The sequence below is a fragment of the Myotis yumanensis genome, unplaced genomic scaffold, assembly GCF_028538775.1.
Source record: "Myotis yumanensis isolate MYYU_CA2020_CCGP unplaced genomic scaffold, mMyoYum1.0.hap1 SCAF_6, whole genome shotgun sequence".
Taxonomy (NCBI): Eukaryota; Metazoa; Chordata; class Mammalia; order Chiroptera; family Vespertilionidae; genus Myotis; species Myotis yumanensis.
The window spans coordinates 69,008,379-69,026,658 of record NW_027223757.1 but is presented as its reverse complement, the minus strand read 5'-3'; the positions used below and the strand labels follow the sequence as shown (position 1 = coordinate 69,026,658).

At 37.0% G+C, this 18,280-nt stretch overlaps 1 protein-coding gene across 1 annotated transcript in view; it reads right to left on the bottom strand.

The window, feature by feature from the left end:
- EYS (eyes shut homolog) overlaps positions 1–18,280 on the bottom strand; it is a 1,239,289-nt gene that overhangs the window by 1,106,045 nt on the left and 114,964 nt on the right. The window contains 1 exon segment of the mRNA XM_070419099.1: positions 16,222–16,479. Within this exon segment, the coding sequence (XP_070275200.1) occupies positions 16,222–16,479 (258 nt within the window).

Genomic DNA, 18,280 nt, shown 5'->3' with positions numbered 1-18,280 from the left:
CAGTGAGATGACAGAGTACATGGGGATGGCCCCTTGTCAGCAATGTGTACGAGTTTGGAATGATTTGAGTCTCTGGTTGTGTTTCAGGTTACCATATATAACACAATAATAATCAGTAGTCAAATCCTACATGATATATATCATTTGGAATAAAAGATAAAAAAATGTGAAAAAAGAGAAATCAAATCCCCCTGTAAATCACATCTTCTAGCAGTCTATAAGAAGTCTAAAACTTATGGAGAAATATAACCACAGAAAATAAAAATCAATTATGTAGGAAAAATATTAGAATCTCCTTTTATATGTACATTTATCTAAATATAAGAAATAATAGATTCTTGTCCTAAACATGTTTCATATTCAGATTGATGTAGATATGCTCACTTATTCCATATGGTATCCATGGGCATGTATTACACTTAAGAGACCCCAAGGAAAAAGAAGAAAGCCCATAGTGGCTGCCAAATGCTTGTGGTCCCCAAATTGGTTGCTACAGTTCAGTACATTGTGATGCCTTTCATTGTTAACTAGGTTCAAATAAGTTGATTTAAGAATATTTTATGGATTTAATAAAATTTGCCTGTACAATATTGACAAGCAAAAACACAAAATCAAAAACAGAACAAAAAATGCCGTCAAAAGAAATTAATAGTAATGAGAATACAAGTGAAAAATAAAATGTCATTGTCAATATTTCTCAAAATCTGAATATATTAGCCTCACTATGGATAAAAATATAGTCTAATATAATTAGAATTCCAGCCCCCCAAAATTAAAAAAACACCACAATTTAAAATATGGGTATTTATCCTTATCACTTATGAAAAATAATGCTTTGAGATGTTTACTAGTAGATTGAATAAAGCAATAAAAATCAATAAGAGATCTCAAAACTAAACTTCATAAATATGAAAATAAAAATTAGAAAAATCTCAGCAACATTTAAAAGCATGCAACTTTCAGTTCAGTACTTTATACAATTTCATCCAATAATTCTAAACACATAGAATTCTATTTGTAATTTCTCACTTAATAAAACCCAAAAATCCACAATTAAAAAAACACACATTTATTTATAAAACTATTAGAAAAACTATTAGAACGACAACTAAAAGTCAATTGTCTGTAAATACTGACAAAAGGATACATAGGAAAAATTAATAAAATTTGGTGAAACAAGCATTAGAACAAATTCCTCAATGTGAAAGACTTTAAAAATTTTAAGTATAGCTATTTTTGACATGTTTTGCTTTTGACATAATGTATAGAAGACAACTGAATGAAAGATATATCTGCTGGAAAAAAAATATTCTTCACAATAAATGACTCCTATATGGAAAAAGTTGCCACTGATAGTGTGGTTGCTTTGACTAGAATGGAAAGAAAGGCATAGATCACTGAAATAGCCCCTATCTTAAAGAAATTTATTGAATTAATAATGAGTAAGCTACTGCAGCCAAGGAGTTGATAACTGAAGGGCATCATAGGAGATATATAGTTTTAATATTTGTATTATTAGCGAAGAGACCTCTTGGGAGAATCATGCAGAAACTGTACAGGAAATGTTCAAATGTTAGGCCAAGGTTTAACAGAAGCAATGGAAGATGGTAGCATTCAGAGCTATTCGAAATGGAAAGCTCAGATGTATGTTCATAGAATTTAAATGCACTGTGTGGAAAATACTGTAATTGAGGAAAACACTTAGATTGAAATTCTGTCCTGAGTAACTGAGTGTACAGTGATGCCATCAAATCTTTCTATTAAGGGGGTATCAAACATAGAAACTATGCTGAACTAACAGCATGATGGAGACTGGAGAGTGTTCTGGAAAATTCAGCACAATAGAAGTAAATATCCCTCTCATAGTTCCTACATTTTTTTCTTTTCCTATCAAATTTAGCTTTAAAAAATGAGCCTAGGTTAAACCTATTAAGTGGATCTCCTAAGTTGAGAGGAAGAGATATCTTCTGTTGATATTACTCACACATTTATGAGACAACTGCTATCATACAAAACACAGATCCTTTATGGATCTTCTCAGGTTAGTAGTGAGCAGCATAATTTTGTTCTGAGAAGAAACAACAGCATTTTAATAAAGTTATTACAAGATGACTATGAATCCAAAGCTGAAAATGTTCTCTGTATTCTATTTTTATCCCAACTTATTTCAAACCATATTTGTAACCTTGCATTAGAAAGATTTTCAAGCAGATAAAATGTCATCATTAAAATACTGTCATGGTAAAAATACCAACAATATTGATGACTACATTTGAGCATAATCCCATACAAAATTATCAAAGTTATTGGTAGATACTTTAGTCTAAGAAATAAATCTCTTTGCTTGTTAAAAGACCAAAAATATAAATATCCAAAGGAATTAGAGTCTACTAGAAAAAGGCAGATTATGCTTTTGTTTGGAAAGACTCAATATCATAACACTTTCAGTCCTAACACATTAATGTAAAGTGTCATGCAATTCAAGTTATAATGCCAATAGGTTATTTTTGGCAGGTAGTTGGCTAATATGATTTCAAATGCATATGGAAAAATGCCTGGAATTAAAAAAGAAGAATATGAACAATAACAGAAAAAGTGGGGAGAGAACTAACCTTTATATATATATATATATATATGTAAGTGCTTGTATGATTAGACAAATACATACTATAATAGCATTGAGAATCCTGATATAGGTAGTGCTATTAAGTGAAAACAATTAGAACTATTTAATAATGAATTACTCAACTGGAAAAAATTAAAATAAGTAAATAAATAAATAAATAAATAAATAAACAGCTCTTATAAAATAAAATGTAAAATATATTCCACTAAAAATATAATTGTTGTATGATCACATTTTATAAAATAAATCATGAAATACTGTTATACAGGGTGTCCCCCAAAAATGTATATACACTTTAACAGCTGATTCTGTTACATTTTGAAAATGAAATGTATTTTAACATTCACTGCCTTTATAATTATTTGAAATGTGTATTTTAAGATAAGCAATTTATCACAAGTGATAAAATTACTAAAGGGTCAAAATTATTTTCATTATCTTTTTAAAATGCTATAAATTCCTGGAGTTTAACTGCTTGTGGGAAAAATAAAAACAGAGACATCTTTCTCAATAAGATGAAAATGGACCTGCTCTGGTTCCATGCACATGGAATTATCACATTCTACCCAGTCTTTCCCATTGAAGGCACCTATAAAACCTAGATAGAGAGCATGCAGCAGCTGTTTGACAACTCACCAAAGTAAATAATAGCAGGAAGAATGGGTAGAAGTCCACACTCAAACTAACACCAAAATAGCAGTGAATCTACCATCCTTCCTTCTCAACCCTCCCCTCTAATATCCACAGCCTGAGTGCAATGTGTGAGAATTGGGCACAGGGGTGAAAACAGAGACAGCTGCAGTAAGAATCCTCTAGTTCTGAAGAGAGTGGGAAAGGGGACTTCCTAATACTCATGGGAATTACAGATACCAGGCCCCATTTTTTTTTCTTTTCTCCCTCAGCCCCTGCCCTAGCCTCTAAGTAATCCCATGGTAGTGGTGGCCACTGATGGTAATGGTAGCCTACATTAGCTAAAACTCTGGGGAGGGGGTATTTTCTGTTCACTAGATCTGTGATTACAAGAGGATGGGGCCAGATGTTGTTGCTTTGTGGTTTTGCTGCTTGGTCTCAGATGAGAGTACAACTGCTAAAGTGAATAGCACAGTAATTATATCCCAGCTTTCTGGCAAGAGGAATGAAAAGAGGACTTACAGGAAACTAGAATGCACAAGGAAGATAGCAGAGAAGTAAGAGATCAGTTAAGAGACCTGATCAAATTTTTAATGAACTTCTAGACTAACTCCTGAGCTGCACAGATATGTGACTTCAGCATATCAAAGGCAAAGAGAATAGAAAGAACAGACAGAAAACCACTCAGATCCCCAGCTGGCTACTAGTGGCAGACATCCAGGACAGATCTGAATAGTACAACAAAACTTTGAACTGAAAAAGTTTAGAAACACAACCCACAGAAAACAGATCGAAACTTGTGGCCAAACCTAACCAGGTCAACTTATTGCTTAGACAAAATACATACCAATCTACACTAATAATTGAGGAATATGGAAATTGACTGTCACTTCATGATGCCAACAGCCAATCAGGAATGAGTATGCAAATTAACCTGACAAAGATGGTGGGCCTGTGGGCAGCATGCACGTGTGCAGATGCCAAGCAGCCAGGGGCAGGGTGGGACGCCCGCCCACCATGTTGCCGGGGCGACGCGGTGGGTGTCCCCGGGACCCCGCCCACTCCAAGCCTGTGGCCAGCTCACACGTGCACTGGTGCCAAGCAGCCAGGGTCCCAGGGATGCCACTGGAGTATTCGGTCCTGTCAGCCTGGCCTGGGGGTGGCTGAAGTTCCCAGTCCTTTTCGTTTCTGCAGCCCCTGGACCAGAAGCAGAAACCAAGAGCGCGGGGAGCACCAGGAATGCTGGGAATCATAGTTCTGACAGCAGACACATTTGTGATCACCTAGACACTAGAGCAAAGTGAGCCTGGAGCAAGTTACTGTTGCGGGTGAGGGATGGAGGGAAAGCAAAGGTGAGAGACATAAGTAAAGTTAGAGTGTCGAGGAAAAATTAAAAGGACGATATCCTGCAACTTCTAGGAAATCTCCACCAATGGAGCAAAGAAAAAAAAAGACCTCTATTATTCTGTGAGTACCAAACCAAACTGGGTTGGGGTCTCAGACAATTCGCTCATATGATTGCAAAGACAGACAAAATCTCCCATATTGGAGAGGGCTCCCCTGAGGGGTCCCAGATTGGAGAGGGTGCAGGTTGGGCTGAGGGATCCACCCTCAACCCGTGCACAAATTTTGTGCACCGGGCCCCAACTATTTTCAATAAAATTTTAGTAACAACATCTCATCTATATTATTTTAAAGACCCGGACACAATGTACATTACTCAACACTTGGAGAATCAGAAAAATCAATGCTCATGGATAATCCAATCAGCCAATTCCAGTGTTGAGATATTGGACTAATATGACAAAGACTTTAAAGCAGCCATTAAAAAATACTCTAGTAAGTAATAGAAAACACTACTAAAACTAATGAAAAATAAAATCTCAGCTAATAAATTTAAGATAAATGATGAACCAAATGGAAATTTTACAACTGAAAAATGAAATAATTAAAATAAAAATTTTCACTGTGTAGGTTCAATTCAGAATGAGGATGACAGAGGAAAGATAGAGCAGTAGAACTAATCCATCTTAATGAAGAGAGAAAACAATAGAAAAAATATAGAGACTCAGAGACTGTGAGACAATAACAAAAGTATTAGCATTTGTACCATCAGAGACCCAGAAAAACACAACAAAGAAAGAATGAAATACTAACTAAAAACATTAGAAACAAATAATGTCTAAAAAGTCCCCTTTATGGTAAAAAAGATAAATCTACAAATTCAACAAATGCTGTGAGCTCCAAACATTAAAAAAAATTAAACAAAATAAAAATAACTATGCCAGTCACATCAAAAGTAAACCGTTGAAAACTAAAGACAGAGGTAATAATATAGATTAAGATATATTTCTACTGAACCTCTTGCTACTGAATCCCCATGTATCTATGCTCTAATCTATTCTGATGTGGCAGAAGGCTCTAAACAAATTTTCTTATCCTGTCCAGTTTATTCCAGATTATATATGCTGTATATAATGTTTCTGTTTCTTACTGCTAAGAGAATATAGCATTGTGGCTTCTGCTTTTTTGTTAAATTGAAATATCTGAAGAATAAAGTGCCACTGAGATAATTTAATATTGCTGATCAAAGACTATTTTTCTTTATTAATTTTGACCTAGTAGAAAAAAGCTAATATATTGTAATTTTCTATGCATTTGAAGTATTTTTAAATGTAGTATTCTGAGGTACCACATAAGAGTACATTTTGGTCTAAGTCACATGTCCTTAACTGTAATTGATACTCATCATTAAAATTAGTCTAAAAACAATATATACATGTGCTACAATTTAGGAAAACCTTCAGAAAAGAAGTTATTCTAGGTCACAGTTATATTTGTGAAGATTCATGAAAGTGTAAGTTCTGGTTAATATAATGCAGCATAATAGGTATACATGAATATACAATGCTAAAGAGAAACCTTTCTCATTTGTTTGAGTTATTATTGAAATTTCTAATATACTATTTTTCTCCAAATTTTAAGGTATCTCCCCCACTGCAATATAATTGCTACTAACTTGGACATAATTTTCAGTAAATCTTAATCTCACTGAAAAGATTATGAGGGTTTAAAAGAACCTTAAGGTATGAAGCTAAAAGTTATTTATATTTATAATGCCACACAAGAATATCAAAAGCTCTAGAAAGTGTTGCTAAAAAGAAGCCTTTAAAACACATACAGTGGTAGAATTTCAACAAATAGACAGGTTTACTTTTATCACTTAAAACACTAAAATCACCTGAGCAGCTGTGTATTACAACTCCCTTCCCACAAACACAAACAGATAGATACATGTGTGTATGGATGTATGCATACACATATACACACACACACAAATGTACAACACACACAAACACATTATTTGCCTATTGATTTTGTGATGAATTATTTGGGGGGTATAAAATAGATATAAATAAACATTTACTCACACCATAAACAGTCCACCTCCATCTCTTTTGAATAAAGTAAAAAAGTCTCTTGCCCAGTAGGTATTGCTCAGTGGTTGAGCATCGACCCGCGTACCAAGAGATCGTTGGTTTGATTCCTAGTGAGGGCACATGATGGGTTTGGGGGCTCAAGCCCCAGTAAGGGGAATGCAGGAGGCAGCTGATACATTTTTTTAATCTTTTTTTATCTCTCTTCCTCTCTCTAAAATTTCAATAAAGACATTTTTTTAATTAAGTCCCCATTTAAGGTGTAAGAACAAGCAAGGGATTTAATTTGTGCAGGAAGGAGCAGAAGTAGTTCCAAATGACATGTGGCACTTAGTTATTTAGAAAGAATGTTGGTTGAATGGAATAGAATCTATAATAATAAAAGTGTAATATGCTAATTAGACTGGACAGCTGAACGACCTTCCGGATGTCCTTCTGGATGAAGCCATGGTGGCAGAGCCAAGGCAGAGGTGGTTAGGGGAGATCAGGTGGATAGGAGAGGAGTTAGAGGTGATCAGGCAGGCAGGCAGAGTGGTTAGGAGCAATCAGGCAGGCAGTCAGGCGAGCGGTTAGGAGACACCAGTCCCGGATTGCGAGAGGGATGTCCGACTGTGGGATTGGGCCTAAACCAGCAGTCAGACATCCCCAGAGGGGTCCAAGATTGCGAGAATTTGCAGGCCGAGCTGAGGAACCCCCTTACCCCTACATACATGAATTCGTGCACCGGGCCTATAGTGTTAATTATAAAAAGAAAAGTTCCTATCTTTAGAATACCTGATAAAAATCATTTTAAATTTTGGTACAATGAGAAATTGATAGAAGTGCAACTATAAGCATTAAATATCTAAGTTACTATGAAATGAATTATTAATTCCATAACATCCTTTAAAACAAGATTATAATGAAAGGTAAAATAGTACAGAATTTTTGTATTTTGAAGAGCCTGACAATTTCACTGATGAAAATAGTTCAAAGTTGGATTGATCACAAAATTTCTATGTGACTATCGCTAACATGTAAAGTTAATGGGGTGGATAACAGGATTTCTACCACTCAATTCCAATAATCTGCCTGTAGATCCCTGAATATTTGCTCTGTTTTACACTCTGTGATCCATGTCATCCATTTCTCTACTATCCTATCTAATAAAAGACAAAAAGGGTAATTGACCATACCTTCGCTACACTTCCCATTGGCTAATCAGGGCGATATGCAAATTAACTGCCAAGAAAGATGGCAGTTAATTTGCATACATAGGCGCAGTGATGGGAGGCGAAAGGAGAAGGATGGAAGAATGGTGACCGGAAACCCAGGCGGCAGGCAAGAGATGGGTGGCAGGGCAAAGGCGGGATGGGAGAACTGGGGCCACCTTTGCCCGCCCCCCAGGCGATGATCGCAATAGGAGGTGCCACCTTGCCTGTGGCCCCATGACCTGCCATCGCGATCGGAGAGCCAGGGCACAGGCAAGGCGGCACCCGGGCACCCCAGCACCTGACATGCAAAGGTCGGGGATGAAATGACTTTACCAACCACATCTGCAAATATCTTGGGGAAGGCATCACTGAAGAGTTCACAACAACTCTCTTACTGGGCAAGGAAGAAAAAAGTTGGCAACGGAAACAATCCCTTACATCAAAGTTAAGGTCCCTCTGAGTAAAAAAGAATATTTCCAACGTAAAGGAGGGAGCAGGCAAAAATAATAGGTTCTCATGACTTCCACTGAAGTTTGAGCATATGACAGAGTCAAAACGAACATACAAATTAAAACAGACAGTGGACATTCAAATGACCCGAATCAACTGTCACTGTTTGTCCCAATAGCAGCAATGCTTCTGTGATAATATAGTTTAACAAACATACAAAACAAGTCACATGATAAGAGAGGTTCGGCTTCTAAAGTAAATTGAATATGTTCTTTAAAAATTCTCATGTCCTCCCCTCTGACTATAATTCTTAATTTTCCAATCAGAAAATTACCCCAGGTGATCCAGTAACATGTAGAACTCCAATAACCTAACTTATTTAAAAAAAACAGACATCCTAACCATTTTTAAAATACTTAAATTGATATTTTAGGGTTAAAATTATAGAAGATATTTAGATCCAATATATTTTCTGAATAGAAAATATTTAAGTTTTTTAATTTAAAAAATAAACATAAAAAATATATAAGTGATACATTTTCCCAAGGAACTCTGAATTAGTACCTTTCCCTCTAACTTTCTTCAAATTAAGAGAATCTATGGAGTTCCCTATACTGCACAAGTTTTAATGAAAGAAAATAAGACTTTCTAAGAGCATCAAATACATGTTTTCTTATTTACAAACATATATACTCTTCTCTCTCTCTCTCTCTCTCTCTCTCTGTTTAAAATATATTCTTACTGATTCAGAGAGGAAAGGAGAGGGAGAGAGATAGAAACATCAGTGATGAGAGAGAATCATTGATTGGCTGCCTCCTACACGCCACGTACTGGGGATCAAGCCCACAACCCTGGCATGTGGCCAGATCTGGAATCAAACTGTGACTTCCTGGTTCATAGGTCGATGCTAAACCACTGAGTCACACCAGCTGGGCTCAATTCTAATTTATGAATTCATTTCAAGGACATATAAAGCTTGAGAAGATTTGGAAGAAGTTTCCAAAAAACTAGCTTTTAAGTAATAAGAAAACAGTTATAGAAGAAAGTTTAAATTAAAATAAATAAATTGTTTTAATTTATTCAAGAGTGGGAACATCCTCCATGAAAATGTGTACCTTGACTGTGGATGGCTGGGTGGCCTTATCATACCTTAGAAATTCAAATGCTTTTTACAATGAAAAGAAAGAGAGTTTCATCTCATTTCTCTTCCAGGGTAGATGTCTGTCAATAGAAGGTGGACATCAATAAAAGGAGGGGCTTGCACAATCAATCCAGAAAGCCAGCAATCTATGAATAATCCAGAACCGAGTATTTAGCTCCTCTGCCACACACCCTCCCCCCCAGCCAGTGAGCAAGATAATTACTCTCAAGTCAAGCTAAGTGCCCCCCAGTCACAGTGGCCCAATGCTGACATACAAAGCGTACAAATAATTCTCACTCTGGCATAAAAGTGACAACTTTCTTGGAAGAAAAGCAGATACTGTAAATTTCTCAAAGTCTTCCTGAAACATTTTTTAAAGTAATTTTTACTTCTTTAGAAAAAATGCATACATGGCAAACCATCTGTAATAAAAGGCCCATTCTATAAAATTTTACCTGGTCCTACTTATATCTGCAATCATAATCATATTTACAGACAAATATATCTATACTAATAAAAGAGTAATATGCTAATTAGACTGGGAGACCTTCCAGGAGAACTTCCAGATGTTCTTCTGGACAAAGCCATGGTGGCGTGGCTGAGGTAGAGGCGGTTAGAGGCCAAGAGGGGAGGGCAGTTGTGGGTGATCAGGCTGGTGGGGGGTGGGGCCATTGGGGGTAAGCAGACCAGCAGGGGGGGCCATCTGGGAGCAAGCAGGCCATCAGTGGGGGTCAGTTGGAGATGATCAGGACAGCAGGAGGGCAGTTTGGAGTGAGCAGGCCAGCAGGGGGACAGTTGGGGATGAGCAGGCCAGTGAGGAGGGAAAGTAGGGGCGAGCAGGCCAGCGGGGGGGGGGGGGGGCAGTTTGGGGTGATCAGGCTGGCAGGGGGGCATTTGGGGGCAAGCAGGCCAGCAGTGGGGGGTGTCAGTTGGGGGCGAGCAGGCCAGCAGGCAGAGTGGTTAGAGGCAATCAGGCAGGCAGGCAGGAAGGTGAGAGGTTAGGAGCCAACAGTCCCGGATTGCGAGAGGGATGTCCAACTGCTGGTTTAGGCCTGATCCCTGTAAACTGGCAGTAGGACATCCTTCGAGGGGTCCCAAATTGGAGAGGGTGCAGGCCAGGCTGAGGAACATACCCTCCCCCGTGCATGAATTTCGTGCACCGGGCCACTAGTATATAAATAAAAAACATATACAAACACATTAGCATATATTTAGATAAAGCACATATAAATGTAGAATAAGTATTTATAACAAAAATCTATTTGATCTAATAAAGATGATTGTTTCAATAATTAACATATTTTGTTTTTTTCATTTACTTCAACAATATGGGAATCTAGTCAATTCCACCAGCCTGTGAAGAAAAGTATCCCTGACAGGAGTGCCTTCAGCCTTGAAGACAGCTTTTGAAGTTGTTACTTTTGAACAGAAATATTTCTCTTTTTATATTATTGATAGCAGATTATCTTATCTAATAAAAAAGAAACATGCAAATTGACTATACCTCTGCTACACTCACAAGCCACGCCCACAAGCCATGCCCACAAGTCACGCCCACAAGCCACCCCCAAAAGCCAATCAGGAGTGAGTATGCAAATAAAACCAACCAGGATGTCCGTGGCCATGGAGCTGGAGCAAACAGGAGGCTTGGGTTGCCCCTGGCGATGGAGGAAGTCAAGCTCCCGCCTGCCCTGGCTGGCTGTGGCCTCCGCTCAAGGCTACAAAGTTTCAATTATAGAAGATAAATAAATCCCAGATACCTGCTTCCAGCTGCTGTGGCCTCCGCTCAAGGAGGGTCTGGGAGACTGGGTTGCCCGGGGCCCTGACCAGCCTGCAAACAGCCATCAGTCCTAACCCAGGCTGGCCACACCCCCATGGGGTAGAGGGTCCCGCTGGGGGGCTTGGCCAGCCTGCAAACAGCCATCAGCTCTTCACCAAGGCTGGCCAGTCACTCCAGGGGGGACCACTACCCTGAAGGGGGTGTGGCCAGCCTTTAAACAGCCATCAGCCCCTCACCCAGGCTGCCCCACGCTCCAAATCCAGCAGTCCTGGATTGGGAGAGGGATGTCCAACTGCCGGTTTCGGCCCGATCCCTTAAACCGGCAGTAGAACATCTTTCGAGGGGTCCCAGATTGGAGAGAGTGCAGGCTGGGCTGAGGAACAACCCCTCCCCCGTGCACAAATTTCATGCAAAGGGCCACTAGTATATAATAAAGAATAATTTTCTATTGACTTGCACTAAACATGTAAAACAAAGAAAAGTTATTTCTAGGAAAATTAATAGTAGGTTCCTTATCTTTATTTAAAAGTCATGCCTGTGATACTGAACCTTGGGGCTGTTGCATATTAACCATTAATATGACTCACATAACTTCCATTTTGACATGATTTCTCCCAAACTTGGTTTTAACTACTCATTCTTCAGGTTAGAGAAAACAAAACAAAACAAACAAACAAAACAAAAAATACAAAGATCAGTATGTGCAAAAATCTTAAAGTGTGACTTATTTAATATTTATAAAGTATATTTTCAATTTTATTTAAATTCATTTAAATAAAAAATAAAATCCTGAGTAATGAGTAGCAATTCATTTAAATTAAAAAAAAATCCTAAATAATGAGTAGTATTTTTTCTTTTAAAAAACTAAAAATGTTTTGAATAAAAAGAAAAAATACCAAAATTAGTTTTCAGTAACACGTAACCTATTTATGCTGTGTAGTTTCACACCAAAATTAAGGCACACATGTTTTTAATGCTTTGTAGTCTTGGACTTCTTGATATTTGATGTGATTAGAAACAGATACTGAGGTTTATGGCTTGGTGGGGGTTTTTTGTTTGTTCTAATGTTTGGTGGAAGTTGGCTTATTGATATTTTTTTAACAACAGTGGGAAAATTTTTAAAAATGAAATTAAATAAAGCCTGGAACAACTAAAGGAGTCATATATAGCCATGTTACCACTTTCTGTTAATATATTGGGTTTCTCTCAGGGAGCTCAAGATCCATTCAATATTCTCATTAATGTGGGACAAGCAGAAAAAGAAGAAATATAATACCAACCTATAGAATGGAAAATTGAAAAAGAAGTACAGTGCTCTGTCAAGATGATTGTCTCTAGCTGAAGCAAAACCAAAATCCACTTCTCCTTTAGCTACTTTATCCAATAGTGGTTGACATTTATGCTTATACTAGAGGCCTGGTACACAAAATTTGTGCACTTGGGGCGGGGGTCCCCTCAGTCTGGCCTATGACCTCTCATAGTCTGGGAGGATGTCCGACTGATGGTTTACACCCACTTTTCAAGGGGAACGGGCTTAAGTCAGCAGTTGGACATCCTTAGCACTGCTGCAGAGAAGGGAGAGGCTCCCGCCACTGCCACTGTGCTTGCCATCCGTGAGCCTGGCTCCTGGCTGAGCGGTGCTCCCCCTGTGGGAGCGTACTGACCACCAGGAGGCAGCTCCTGTGTTGAGCGTCTGCCCCCTGATGGTTAGTGTACGTCACAGCAACTGGTCATTCTGCCGTTCAGTTGCTTTAGCATTTTATTATATAGGATTTTAACTAGAGGCCTGGGGCATGGATTCGTGCACCAGTTGGGTCCCTTGGCCTGGCCTGTGGGGATCGGGCTGAAACCAGCTCTCTGACATCCACCAAGCGGTCCCAGATTGTGAAGGGCACTGGCCAGACCAAGGGACCTGACTGGTGCACGATCGGGCCAGGGAGGGGTGATGGGAGGGCTCCAGGGCGTGTCCAACCCATCTCACTCAGTCCCAATAGGCGGGACCACAGCAGCAAGCTAACCTACCAGAGTGTCTGCCCCCTGGTGGTCAGTGCACATCCTAGTGACTGGTCAAACAATTGTACAATTGGACACTTAGCATATTAGGCTTGTATTATATAAGATTGTGTTTGAATACTCCGCAGTGTACAAATGAACTCAGCATAAATGATAAATATATCAGAATAAATATCTTGTGAAATAAAAATTTATTTGGCCCCTTCCCCTGGGAAGTTAATTTGTACTACTTCTGATGAAAAGCTGCTCATCCTCCTTATTACAAGATAGTTATTTTATAGTACTTTAATATAAATGCTTGACCTTTAGAAATCTAGTTCTTTTGGAGAAAATCCCAGATGTTCATACAGTTAAAACCAATGTTGAATATTTTGTGTTGCCAGATCACTAATTAAATCCTGCACATAACCTTTTTCTTCCTGAAATGCAACATTTACTAAATTATTTTATAATTATGCAAACATTGGTTTGCATAGCTTTTGCATTTTAATGAGTTTAGGTTAAACCAGACTTTAGAATGAAATGAGAATCTGAAAAAAAATGTGTAGTTCTATAGCTAAAGAGCTGTTGTCCAATCACATTAACAACACTGCTGTCAGTGAGTCTGCAATTCCTTTGTCATTTTAAAAGTTACATATTTTCTGTGTATTTTTTTGGAGAAGTTTAAGTATAAACCCACAAAGGATAGGTAGAAATCTTCCAGAGCAACAAGCACCTAACTCCCCTCTTTCCCATTGCTTTTTCTTTAATATTACCTCTCAAATATGGTAAGGATTAACAAAGAAACAAAATTAAAGAAAACGAAGAGCAAAACATTGCCTCGAATAAAATTATTACTCTGTGACAATTAAAATTTTAAATGCCAAAATGATATTAATACTTATATCAAATAATACAAGTTAGTAAATCGAGTAAATAAAACCCTGGGAGCTGTTAAGATTATAGAACAACTAACCTTCCTAAAAGCAATAAACAGATATGTTTATTTTTTTAATTGCTAGCAAACTCTTAGAAATTTTTGCATCCTTTTAAAACATGTTATTTTAAATATTTCAGAGTATAACATAAGAAGGAGCATTTTTCATGTTTTTGTAAAAAGTAAACCCAAACCTGTAAGACTGAAAACAAAACTTCTAAAAACACACAGATCTGATCATAAATTCCTAACCGGTAAGATCACAGTGAGTAGTCATGCCATGGGCATACAATTTCTTTGTAAAAGGCTCATCTGTCCATTGTTTCTGTGCATCATCTAGATTAAAACACCTTTTAAATGATTCTTTTCAGACCCTTCTCCTAAGACATAACCACTCTCAAGAGAGCAAATTCCCTGTTACTGTGCGACGAGTTTAGAAGTAGGACTGATACCCACAAAGCTCTTTCCAATCTGGGGAAAATAGACCTCATAGAAAATACCAGTCTTCTGGATCATATAGGCTGATAAATCTTAAATTGCGTTTAATTTGAAAAATAAATTAAAAGTAATCATATTTTTATTCCCAGCTGGGAAGTGAGTTGTACCAAGTTTCCATTATAAACCAATGGTAAGTATTGCATAGGTGTGTCATTTACCCATATGAAAAACAAATAACACATATTTATATATATTTAATGTATAACACATATTTAATGTTCATATTATTATAACCAAAATACAGTCTTAATAAAATAATAGCTTGCTCACTGATTATAAGTATGTACATAAGTTTAAGCATATGTATATATAGTCTATGAAAACATCAAATGTTTACTCTTTGTAATTATATTAAGAAAAGTAAAATTTAATTTATTCTATTTTATGTATAACTGATGCTTAAGGCTATATTATCACAAAATTTCAGAGGAGATACTATGTTATAAAAACAGGTATATATATATATTTTTTTCCCTAAGGCAGATAACTGTGTTTCAACAATTCTAGCACACTGTATGCTATTTTATTCTTACTAAGAATATGTTTGGAATGAGAAATATGATGTAATGGTACCAACTTTTTAGCAAGACTACCAAAATTTGTGCACTCAAATATTTTCATCTTTTAAAAGCTAATCTGGATGACAATATATTTATTCCAATGATAGTGCCATTTCCATTTTTAGAACTTATCTTTTTAAATTGCCTCCAGAACTTTCAGCATAGTACTTTAAATATCAAATAGGGAAACTGATTTTCATTTTAAGATGGAAATCCAAATAACTTTTAGAGTTGGGTCTGTTCAATAAAATGAAATATCAAACTTAAAAAAATATTTTACTGAAAGTTAGTTATGATTTAATAGTGACAATATTATTTTCTTCGTGTATGGCTTCCCTACTGCTTTCTATAAGGCAATTATAATAAAGAATTTTTAAAATGATTATGAACAATCACTTTATAAAAGGCCAAGCATAAACTTGCAAGTAACAAAATTTGAATGCTTAATATCTTACATTTTTATGTCAAAAACTGCTTTACTACTACATAGACACTGTGAATCTCATCTATGACTTTACAGAGGATATAGTATGTTAGTGATTTTATTTTTCTAATCTTATTAATGCTGGGTCATAAAACTGACCTAGAAAATACTGAAACCAACTTTTATTTTCAAACTAAAAAAAAAAAGGTTCTCAATGTGCTTAGGCAGCCAACGATGAGGTTGAAGGGCAGTACTAAAGCTGTTTAGGCAAAATTATCGGGAGGTTATGGAGTCTGTTTTTCTATTCAGACCTTTGACATATACATCATATTGTAAATGGTAGAGCCTGGCCTTATTAGCCTCATTTGCATGAGCCAAGGCTGTGTAGTCAGCAATGTAATTGCATGAAGAAGCAATTCTATTATTCCAAAGTGAACATATTTTTACTTTGCCAAATGAGAAAGCAGGCTACACCAATCATTAGACACTTCTGAGTTATGTTAAATAAATGTATTAACATTTCCAATAGAGAATTTGATTTCTTAAGAAATACTTGCCTGTAAATCCAGGGACACACGTGCAGAAGAAATAGCCATTTAAAATACTGGTTGCTCCATTTTTGCAGGGCATAGATTTACAATCTTCACTTTCTATTTCACAGATGTTTCTTTCATATATTTGCAGACAGCTACAGTTACAGCTGTGCAAATGGACCTGGCAGAGGCCATGCAGTGATGTACTCTGGTTTCCTAAGCAATTTCCAACACTGAGAATACAGAATCTGTCGGTGTAACCAAGAGAAAAGCTGCATCTGAAACGTGCAAAAATGAAAAACTCAATTAGTCATATAAGTTAACATATTTTAAATGTTTATTGCATGTCTAGTCAAATGCACAGGATAAAAAATATAATAAAGATGGATAGTGTCCACACTTGTCAAAATTTAATTTTGCTTACTGTGCAGAATAATGAATGAAAAAAACTTTTGCTGCAGACAGACCTAGATTCATAGACAGGTTCTTTCCCTTAATTGCTCCTACTTAAATGTGACCTTGAATAATATCATTAACCCTGATGAGGCTCAATGACAGGATGTATGTGTCTGTATGTGTATGTGGGTGTTTCCAGATTTTTGTAAAAAATATGCAGTAAAGTGCTATAGTGAGGGTCTGACAATTAGGTTTTTATTTATTTCCACTTTGGCGACAGTGCCTAACGTTAAGCTTTAGATCACCAAGGCATCCACTTCAATGGCATTATTTTTAACAAACACATCGCCAGCTACATAACTAGATAAAAAAACAGGCTTCCAAACACATGAAACTCCTCTTTATAGAAAGTCCTAGGTAACCCAGATAACTGACCTTTTGTGTGACCCTGCTTTCCCCTTCAGGCATTTAACACCTTTCATATCGCATAGAAATCTCTAAGACATATGCCAGGGACCACATGTTTTCGGGCAAACTGCACGTTATTTAAATCATCATAATGCACTTTAGGTGTCGTTTTTCAACAATTATAACATTTTTATTTACAAAAACAATTAAACAATTAAAGTTCCTAGTACTTTTTTAACGTATGGTACTGCGTAAAACATTTTCCTCTATGAAGAGGGACCAAACAAAATTTACATAAGTATCTAGATTCGCTCCTTTTTCCATGGGCGTGAAAAATTAGAGAAAACTCGTGAGCGGTACGAAAGGTGTTAAATTCCTGCTATTACGTTTTAAATTCACAAAAAGAGTGAACTTGTGAAACTTTATGCACCCCACCCCACCCTCGACCCCAAGCCAGGCTGAACCGCAGGTCTGCTCTCTATCTCTTTACCTAAGATGTGACCTTGCCATGTGGCCTGCTCGTGCCTTGTATTCTTCAGGATTTGTGCTAATGAAACTCGTTTTCACAAGGTCCCTGATGGTCGTTACTGAGATTCGTCTTACAACCATATAAGAAGGGCCAGTCCAGCTGCCGCATGGGCTTTGGTAGGGGAAATGTCTGTGGTTTTCCCAACTGGTAGTACCTGCCCGAGTGGCCCCGACATTCCTAGCAGAATAGTGAGTGCCAGGCATTCCTAGTCAATAACATCATTATCAATAGGCTGAGACCTGCACAAAAGAAGTTTGAAATATTTAGTTTCATACCTAAGAAAAATTGGTTTTTAATTAATAATAGGTTACTGATAGTATTTATTCATTCACACCTATATTCATCCCATGAATATGCATTTGCATTTTCTATGTGACTGGCATTGACCTAGTCTTAAATGATTTAATATTGAAGTAAACAAACCTCTGATTTTCCCTCAAAAGATGTGCTCTCTTCTTACCCTATCATAATGCTAATAAGTTTTATTTCAAATGCTTGCATATCTCAGTTCCTTAGTAGCCTATAATGCAAGTGCTTTGAAGGCAGGGACAAATGTTGTCTTATTTACATTTAACGCATCTCGCCTAGCATATATGCAAGTATATGCTAGTGACTAGCATAGAGAGAGGACCCAAGAAAATGTGTTCAATGAATAATGATTGAATAAATAAATGAGGTGCTAGAAAGACACTTAGAATTTGCAAGGAGGAGGGGAAGAGGCATGTGATAAGTAGTAGAATGTAATA